Source organism: Antedon bifida, chromosome 6 (genome assembly GCF_963402885.1).
Source record: "Antedon bifida chromosome 6, ecAntBifi1.1, whole genome shotgun sequence".
In the NCBI taxonomy this organism is placed as follows: domain Eukaryota; kingdom Metazoa; phylum Echinodermata; class Crinoidea; order Comatulida; family Antedonidae; genus Antedon; species Antedon bifida.
The window spans coordinates 13,830,630-13,840,463 of NC_136231.1; the positions used below are offsets into that span (position 1 = coordinate 13,830,630).

Below are 9,834 nucleotides of genomic sequence, written 5' to 3' on the forward strand. Positions count from 1 at the left end.
TCATCCTTCTTAGATCATTTCTGAACACGTGATGATCTAGGGCTAGGTCTACGACTCGTCTATTTTACTGCGATAAACAAAAGAATTTCAAATGTCTTCCAGTCGTATAAAAACAATATTCCTTTTATTTCAGCTATATTTTTTCCAGTTACAAATATAAACCCAGGCAACTTAGGCCTACTTATAAAAAAGAGGCTTCACTGAACTCAGAAGATCTCCATTTTTGGTGAAGCCACAAAATACATATACACGTACATAATAGACCTATTGCTGCAGTAAGATAAGCAAATCAATTAACATTACATAATTTTCTACTTTCTATGACATCATAGTGTATAAATAAACATTTTTTGTCAGACTTTAATCTAAGTTTCAAGAAGAAAATAAGAAATACACATCGTTTGAGAAACATTCATTTAGTTTAAACGGTACCATATAATTACCGTAATTATTTAAAATAACAAATATCAGAGATAATAAATTTTATCTAAAACTACACACGCCGCTGGATCAAGTAATAGTCCTACGAGTAATTTTTCAGAATTGTAATATTGTTTTAATTTGTTAAAATATAATCATACATTAATGTTAAAAACGATAGGCCTAATCATTTTGTTGTTGATTTAATTTAGACGAGTCGTTACCAAGTTCCAAAATTACGGATCTGTTTACCAGGTTACCAATGCGCCTTTACAAACTCTATGTCTCCAATAAGACTAGCAGCCATTCCGATCGCCACAATTTCAAATAATGTCATTGAACCGACTACGACCGCTAGAAAGACTAGGTTATTAGTCAACCAGGTGATTACAGCCTCTTTGCAACCTTTTGTGTAGATAACCTGAGAATCTGGAGTATCTGGAACCAATGCTAAATTGCCACATTGGTAGTTTACAACACCTTCTGCCTCCTCAACGCAACAAGAAAACGGTACACTGCATTTTGTAACACGGGCAACGCCGCTACAATTGTAATATCTTGAAAAGAAAAGATGACTAAAAATGAATCTTATTAATTTCGTATAATCAGGGAAGAGTTAAATTACAATTTAACTCTTCCCTGGTATAATGAACATGGTTACGAGATTGTGATATGCGCAATTCAATCACATGCGCAAAACAGCGCGAAAGTTACAATCATTTTTGGATCAGGTAAGATTTGTTCTTTATTTTGACAATGTTGCTAGTCGGTAAGTAGTCCTTACAAATTCGATCTTTTAGTATTAAAAACCTGTATTAGTAATGGGTATTAGTGAAAACAGATCGACTGTGAAACATGGTCATCGAGATAACCTACATAGATTTAAACAACAGTTACAATGGCCATGATGAATTTGAAAACTTACAAGTTAACTTCCCAATCGCTTGGTTCGTTTATACCACAACATTGCAAGTACTCTTGTATTGTATCGATAATAAACTGTGTGTCTGGATCATCTAAATAAATTCAAAACAGTTTAATAGAATTTAACAACTTATTGTTATTAATCCACCATGCATCATTCAATGTCCATCTCCATAAGTCGTCGTCGTGTCGACTCTTTCATCTCGTCCCTCCATCATGTCTTCATGGAGGAATTCTCCTCTATTATGTTGTCATGGAGGAATTATCCTTTACCATGTTGACATGGAGGAATTATCCTTCACCATGTTGCCATGGAGGAATTATCCTTCACCATGTTTCCATGGAGGAATTATCCTTTACCATGTTTCCATGGAGGAATTATCCTTCACCATGTTGCCATGGAGGAATTATCCTTCACCATGTTTCCATGGAGGAATTATCCTTTACCATGTTGACATGGAGGAATTATACTTCACCATGTTGCCATGGAAGAATTATCCTTTACCATGTTTCCATGGAGGAATTCACCATGTTGCCATGGAAGAATTATCCTTTACCATGTTTCCATGGAGGAATTATCCTTCACCATGTTGCCATGGAGGAATTATCCTTCACCATGTTTCCATGGAGGAAGTATCCTTTACCATGTTGACATGGAGGAATTATACTTCACCATGTTGCCATGGAAGAATTATCCTTTACCATGTTTCCATGGAGGAATTATCCTTCACCATGTTGCCATGGAGGAATTATCCTTCACCATGTTTCCATGGAGGAATTATCCTTTACCATGTTGTCATGGAGGAATTATCCTTTACCATGTTGACATGGAGGAATTATCCATCACCATGTTGCCATAGAGGAATTATCCTTCACCATGTTGCCATGGAGGAATTATCCTTTGCCATGTTTCCATGGAGGAATTATCCTTCGCCATGTTGCCATGGAGGAAGTATCCTTCACCATGTTGCCATGGAGGAATTATCCTTCACCATGTTTCCACGGAGGAATTATCCTTTACCATGTTGTCATGGAGGAATTATCCTTTACCATGTTGCCATGGAGGAATTATCCTTCACCATGTTTCCACGGAGGAATTATCCTTTACCATGTTGTCATGGAGGAATTATCCTTTACCATGGTTACATGGAGGAATTATCCTTCACTAGGTTGCCATGGTGGAATTATCCATTACCATGTTTCCATGGAGGAATTATCCTTCACCATGTTGCCATGGAGGAATTATCCTCCACCATGTTGCCATGGAGGAATTATCCTTCACCATGTTGCCATGGAGAAATTATCCTTTACCATGTTTCCATGGAGGAATTATCCTTCACGATGTTGCCATGGAGGAATTATCCTTTACCATGTTACCCTGGAGGAATTATCCTTCACCATGTTTCCATGGAGGAATTATCCTTTGTTGACATAGAGGAATTATCTTCCATCATATTGTCGAGGAGGATCTAACCTCCATCATGTTGTGATAACTCACCTTGATAGTTTTTCATACCATTCATTACAAAGGTTTCTATTGAGCCGACGACTTCGTCCTGATAAAAATAGGCCAACACAGCAGCAGTTGCTTCAAGTATGAGGATAAGAATCATCGAGTATCGGAACATTTTTAGCATGGTTGTATTTTCTCTTAGTGAACCGATACATCCGAGTGTCGACAAAATAATAACGATGAATCCGATCACAATGAACACCCATAAGGGATCTACACTAATAGTACCCCCTTCAATAACATCTGTAATTGCGCTAACGTCCTTGGAGTACACACCCCAGATCCCAAATCCAAAAATGGCGCCACCGAGAAAAAAGAATAGAACATTCACCAATACCATGGTGTACTTGACACACAGGCTGACATGAGCCGTGTTCCTTTGCCTCGGATTTCTTCCCGCCATTTATTCTGAAATAAATATTATTATCCGTAATTAATCTAATTATAGCTTTATTGGTCACATGAAATGGATGACGAAGGCTTTTACAAAAAAAAAATGATTACCGTTACATAAAATACAGTACTTTTTTTTCTATAACCATTATTGAAACTAGAAACCATCTACTGTAATCTATATATCGAAATTATGCAGTTTAAAACATCAAAAATAATATCTATAGTAGGCCTACTATTTTGCTGCCAATATAACATTACACGTAACAGCTTGTATTGTTATTGTTTACCACTACAGTACTACACGAATGACTAATTCTTCTTAGTATCAGCCTTTATAAAGGCCACCATGATTCCAATGTTTTATATCATATCAATAGGCCTATCACATATAATTGTGGTAATTTATAAATGAGTATTTAAAAAGAAAAGAACATTTGATCTGTGACTACCACGTGCCTACCTTCAAGAGGTACCATACACACCTTCCAAAACACAGTTGTTTTATTGATATTTTCCAGTTTAGTAGGCTTAATAATTAACACGACGTTCAGTATCACCAACAGGAAGTATTTAAGCATGACGGGCGTACTGTTTGTTGGTAACGGTTGACGTATTTACTACAATAAAACATTTACTGTACCATGTAAATAATACAGACGCTGACGTAGCATTATGACACAGGCCTTTGTGCGTCTTTTTCTAGGGCCACTTGGTTGTATGATCGAACGACTGAATTCACTATTGTGTGCTGTTCTAGCTTTTTACAACAAAAATGAATTCTCCTACTACTATTCATAGTAGGCCTTTTACTTCTGTGGTTTTATTTTTAAGCGCACTTCCTCCTGTCAGAATATGGATTTGTAACAACTCCTCATGAGAGACAACGATTATCAAAACGTGTGGTGGTAATGTGCAATAAAATTGAATATGTGCAATATTTCTCAGCCATTTCAAATGGCCGGTGCATTCACTCAATCTTTACATCGGATTCGTGACAACTTTTTGCTAAAAATTAGGTTTTGAATTCCAAAAACTGTATAAAGAATCAATTCCTACTTCTATTGACATAACTACTAGTCACACGTGACATAGATGTAGGCCTACCATGCGTAGTGCACTAGGAAACCGCGTGGTTAATTAGCGGCTTTCACTATATATGCCTACGCCAGTATTACGCCGTTGGTGCTGTGTACGACATGATCCCCATCCTGAGACCTAACTATTTACAGTTCATCCAAATACTGTACGGTAGGACCTACTCATGACGTCATTAGGCGGTTATAATATTATGAAAGAACAGAAAACACAACATTAACAAATTCGGCTGTTGAAAATATTATTTCAATAAGTTTCAACGTTGTCTAAATTTGTTTAGGAAAAATTCACAGTTAATATTCAGTGTAAATGTTTTCATATTTACATTTTTATAAATCATTTACGTGGTAAATTGTAAAACGACATTAAAAACAGTTAGATGAATAATTTAATAGGCGCTATAATATTAATATTAGCAGGCCTGTGCAAAATAAATTGACGAAATAAATGAATTTCGCATAATTCATGTGTATTTCACAAAACTTATTATTATTATAAATATTAGTTCTTGAAAATTCATTTGGATCCAAGTTAATAATATCTTTTTTTGTTGTTAGTCCAGTACAGTAAAACAACAAAGTAACGATAAAAAAAAACAGAGCGTTAGCGAAACTTATTAACCTTGTACTTACTGCATTAGATCAAAAAGAAAGAACACTCTTCTTAAATTATAATTACAATAAGCGCCACTGGATCCGCCCGTTGGATCACCCGCCCTTGATATAGTAATTACAGTAATTCAATACACAAAATAATTTCCTAACAAATAATTGGTATTTAAAATATATAAGGTGAAATATATCATTATTATGTATGTTCGTTTAAACTTATATACGCACAATAAAATATAGACCTACCTATATAGAACGCGTTGCTATATTTAATGGACATTCAAAATGTATTAATATAATAAGCCTATTGTAATATATAAAATGAAACAATACGACGATGCGTACTAATAGAAAAAAAATTCTCGAATCACCTTGATCTATCCACTAGGATGGAACACGAGGACGTAAGCGTAACGCAAGTGAGTTGACCAATGACAAACGACAGTTCGAATAATCCATAACTTGTCATTGGTCATAATGTTTGCGTTGCGCTTACGTCGTCATGCCGATCTTCAACCGGATCTGGTACGATACGGTTGATATGGGCCTACTATAACGTGTGGTTAAGATATTAAAATTGTTACTACCAGAAAGCATTGATATACTGTACGGTGATGTATTTATAGTATATTAAGTACGGTAGTCAATAAATAGACATATTACCATAGTAACTGGATTTGTGCGTCAGTGTGCACATGTTCACTTACGTCAGAAGGAAATTAATATTTTAAACCCAAGATAAAAACAATCATAATATTTTAAATCAAACCGTTAAATAAAGGCTATGATACTACGAGTTATTGCATAGTCTGCGTAATAGCACAATTTCTTAGCACAGGGATGTTTAAAATGGATTTATAAATCTGGGATTTAAATCTATACGATACTCTGCTTTTATCCCCCAAAAATATGCATACATAAAAAATAACACTAATATATAAATACAAAATGTCTAAGAGATGGGATTACGTATGTTGTCACTATAAACACAAATGAATTATATTATTTGGAATGAATGAATGCTTTACTCTATTCTTGGAAGAAAGACAATTAAATTAGCACATTCTTTTCTCTATGCATGGAGTTAAAGACGGTCCAATATGAGTTACATTGTCGTTTCTACTACGTTCAAACGCAAACAAAATACACTTGTTAAACATCCGATATCCCTCGATGAGAAGCACTAACGTTCGGCCTACATTATAAAACCATCGGAGTTAATAATGTATATCTCAAGAGCACACGGAACGGAGTTAACTCAGATGCATGTGAACATAGCTATTTTAGGGAGCTTTCGATTTGCGAAAGACCGACGACCAAACTACCTCATGTTATTTACCTCAGTGTACGCATGCGGGAATATTGGGACGTGTGTCCTCGCTCCTCACCACCTCGATGGTTTCTGGGTTTTGGCGACGACTGACGACACGTCGATTAGCCGTGATCTAGGTTGGTCGTCGGTCCTCCGTCGTCGCAAATCGAAAGCTCCATAAATGTCCCGTCATTACCAATATGATTTCACGGCTTCAATGTCGTTAATCATCCCTTTCGCTAGGCAAATAAAAATACACTGAAGAACCATCAACGCTCCGCCAGCTATACTGATAAAAATGATATTTGTTCGGAACCAATCTTTTAACTCATCGGCGCATCCAGAAGTATATATAATTTTTTCTTGCTCAGCTTTACTTAGCTCCAATACACCATAACCGCATTGGTAATTTACAACACCATCAATAGGTCTGCAACAGGAATACGGTACGCTGCACTCTGTAGCCGCGGGTCCATCACACGTGAAATACCTGTTGGGGAAGGTAAACAAGGAAATGGACAATATAGGCCTATAGTACCATCATGCGTCACATAGATAATGTGCTACCATTAACAAAAATAATGACAAGGTAACTGGCAGGTACAGCATGTTCACGTCGTACGTGTTGCATAGGCCATCCATGGTAATTATTGTTAAATGAGAGGCGTCTTCGAAAGCAAATTAAATAAATAAGTATTAGTGCCGGTAAGTCAGATAGGCCTAGCCTATTACTGATAGCATACGGTCAAAATGAGAATTGAAGAGAAGTGACATTTATAAGTTTGATGATGATATAACAACTTACATATTAGCTTGCCAATCATTCGGTTCGTATATTCCACAACACTCCAGACCTTGGTGCATCTCATCTGCTATGTATTGAGTATCGGTATCATCTAAATATTGAAAGCATGGAGGCAAAACACAAAAATTGACATTTCTTTTCATGCTTTTTTCTCCGACAAACATAGAAGGGATTTTCCGGTCACCATTAGAAGGAGCGGTGCATTTAAATAACTAACTCTCTAATCAAGAGTATTTAGTGTTTTAGTACTAGTAGTAAGATGCTTTAGGTTTTTCAATGATAACATTGAAATTTGCGCGTGGGAATAGTCCATTGTATAAATAGGGATATATTAGACTTTTTTTAAAAATTAGCGTTCAATCCTTACCATAATAAGATAAAATAGTTTTGTTCACGTAGTTTTCCAGAATGCTCACAACTTTTTCCTGGTAGACATATCCAAGCACTCCGGCGGTAATTTCAAGTAAAAATATTAAGATTACAGAGTATGCAAAGAATTTTAACATGCATGTGTTCTCTCGCAAAGCACCAATACAACCAAAGAATGCTAGGGTAAAAATCAGACTGCCTACAAATACAAACATCCACATAGGGTCTAACTTCACTTGTTCTTCTTCAGCAATTGCATCTATTACACCGCCGTTCTTCGCTATCAGGCCCCATATCCCAAATCCCAAAATAGCAGCCCCAAGAATCCAAAATAACACGTTCATAAAAAACATAGAGTATTTGGTACAGAGGCTCACTTCGACGCCAGGCGGTGCCCCTAACCTCCTACGTCTACGGATTGGAGCTTGTTGCTGAGAATGACTCTTGCCACCTTCAGGATGTACTGGTTTGTTTTGGTATGCCATTGTGTCTTAATACTACTAAAAATTAAGAAAAAATTAACAATATTCCTTGAAATTGTTATTGAATTACGAATCATTTTCCAGAGATAGCCTATCAACAATGGTAATGACATTTTCATTTCAAATCAACCTTAATACCATACACACTTTTTACATACAACCTTAGTAAATACTGTATAACATTTTCATTTCAAATCAACATTAACATACACACTGTTTATATACAACCTTAGTAAATATACTGTATCTGCTGTGTGTATGGATTTTGTGAGTGCCAAAGTAAATAGGTGTATTTCAAACATTTTTTTCTTTTTCTTTTTGTTTTGTTTATTCATTTTAAAAAATACAACCATAACACAAAGTAACTTTAAACAAATATAAAGTAATAGGTATCAAAGTGATATGAACGTTTAACGTACAGTGATCAAACAATATTAAAAACTATAAATTATTAATTCCATTTTTTTAAAGTAAATAATTAATTTGGTAAATGCTGTAGGTCTATTTTCCACAATTATGTAACTAATCTAACTGAATATAATTGTGTTAATCAAATTAGCCAGATATATACATTTAATAATTTCAAACATTTTATTACTGTACCATTATGATTAAATTATGTTTTTACATTCACACAATCATGCGAGGGCGCTATTATAGTTTAATAAGATAACAGAAGTACTGTATATCGTTTTCTTCCATGGTTGGTCACACAACTAAACTAAACCCCGTAAATGCAATTTAATTCATATATACTTGAGCTATTCCTCCTGAAACATGTTAGTATGTGACCTCGAGATCATATCCATGGCGACGTATTGTAACCAGGGGGTATAATGTCAACGAAGATCGATTAAAAATATCTTTTTAGGCGTAATTAATTTATAATAATTTTCAATTTGAAATAAATGTCAAAACAGGCAATGTAACCGTGATCTGGACTGTGTCTTAATGATGCTACTGTAGTGTCGTGACCAGATTCGTAGGCCTACTGAAAATATACATGATAAAATGGAGATGAGAAAAGGCTATTATGTCGTTTAGGCCTTGTTGAGTATTTCCAAAAAGAGGAAGTAATTTAAGCTATCCGCATTGCTCACCTCGGGAAGGCTAACAATCATGTTCGCGCTACAGTGTAAAATCAGACTATCTGTAATGTGAAAAATCCCACAATGACATAACATAACTTACCATCTACACAAGTAAGGCAGGTTTTTATCGTCTTAATAATTCCTTTTACACGCCTTAAAACATACTCCCCTTCGAGGTTGCTTATAATATAGGCGTGTTTAATATGTAGACATCTTTTGAAGTGTTTACTGGTTACAATGTTTACAAGCAGATAAAACCGTTGTAGTCATAAGGTCTAAAGTCCAAACAATCGTCATAATAAGGCATTTATTAATTAACACAAGCGATGACTGTTCGGAAAACATCAATATGTGTGAACCTATTGATTAGAGTTCCGATTGCAGACCATTGTCGATTAATTAATGACATACCCCCTCTATAAAGACGATGCCTTGCGTGACAGTTCCAGTCTGAATATTTACTCCTAATACAGTAGTAACTGTATATTATTATCATAGGCCTACATTTTCAGTTTATTCAGATATTGTTGAACAACTCCTACCTTCCTAACAACGTTCAATACAATTGATATGATTGAATGTTGTTGTAAGCTTCAACTACGGCCGCGTCAAGACTTACCACCTCTGTTTGTTTCTAATTCATGAAGTATAGGCCTAAAATATCATCTCGCAGATAAATAGCGACTGTTATATGTTTACGCCTATAGCTTTAATTCAATATGAAGTTATATTTTTCAGTAAAGATATGAATGGGTCAATCTAATGTAGTACATACTAATACATAGAATTGTAAGAAAAAATCGAAGCTCATGCACC

The 9,834-nt window shown here is 35.3% G+C and overlaps 2 protein-coding genes across 4 annotated transcripts; both read right to left on the reverse strand.

Moving 5' to 3' along the window:
• Positions 1-102: 102 nt before the first annotated feature.
• Positions 103-3,846, reverse strand: LOC144845482 (tetraspanin-5-like). Of its 2 annotated transcripts, none has more exons than XM_078702860.1 (4): positions 3,714-3,846; positions 2,843-3,265; positions 1,346-1,436; positions 103-977 (listed from the first exon to the last, which is right to left on the reverse strand). In XM_078702860.1, the coding sequence occupies exons 2-4, from the start codon at positions 3,258-3,260 to the stop codon at positions 677-679; spliced, it is 810 nt and encodes a 269-aa protein (XP_078558986.1). In that variant the 5' UTR covers positions 3,261-3,265; positions 3,714-3,846; the 3' UTR covers positions 103-676. The 2 variants fall into 2 exon arrangements, with proteins under 2 accessions (XP_078558986.1, XP_078558987.1); XM_078702861.1 differs by having other exon boundaries at positions 3,736-3,827.
• On the reverse strand, positions 3,714-9,385 carry LOC144845478 (tetraspanin-5-like). 2 transcript variants are annotated; one of them, XM_078702855.1, is made up of 4 exons: positions 9,119-9,385; positions 7,444-7,942; positions 7,077-7,167; positions 3,714-6,761 (listed from the first exon to the last, which is right to left on the reverse strand). In XM_078702855.1, exons 2-4 carry the CDS (start codon positions 7,928-7,930, stop codon positions 6,464-6,466), a joined length of 876 nt encoding a protein of 291 aa, XP_078558981.1. In that variant the 5' UTR covers positions 7,931-7,942; positions 9,119-9,385; the 3' UTR covers positions 3,714-6,463. The 2 variants fall into 2 exon arrangements, with proteins under 2 accessions (XP_078558981.1, XP_078558979.1); XM_078702853.1 differs by having other exon boundaries at positions 7,444-7,945.
• Positions 9,386-9,834: the final 449 nt, after the last annotated feature.

Coding starts and splice junctions, on each gene's coding strand:
- LOC144845482 (XM_078702860.1), bottom strand. CDS start 3,260: ATGGCGGGAAGAAATCCGAGGCAAAGGAACACGGCTCATGTCAGCCTG. Junction 1,437..2,842: donor TGGTATGAAAAACTATCAAG/GTGAGTTATCAC, acceptor GAATTTATTTAG/ATGATCCAGACACACAGTTT. Junction 978..1,345: donor AGCGATTGGGAAGTTAACTT/GTAAGTTTTCAA, acceptor TTTCTTTTCAAG/ATATTACAATTGTAGCGGCG.
- LOC144845478 (XM_078702855.1), bottom strand. CDS start 7,930: ATGGCATACCAAAACAAACCAGTACATCCTGAAGGTGGCAAGAGTCAT. Junction 7,168..7,443: donor AACTATTTTATCTTATTATG/GTAAGGATTGAA, acceptor TTCAATATTTAG/ATGATACCGATACTCAATAC. Junction 6,762..7,076: donor AATGATTGGCAAGCTAATAT/GTAAGTTGTTAT, acceptor CTTCCCCAACAG/GTATTTCACGTGTGATGGAC.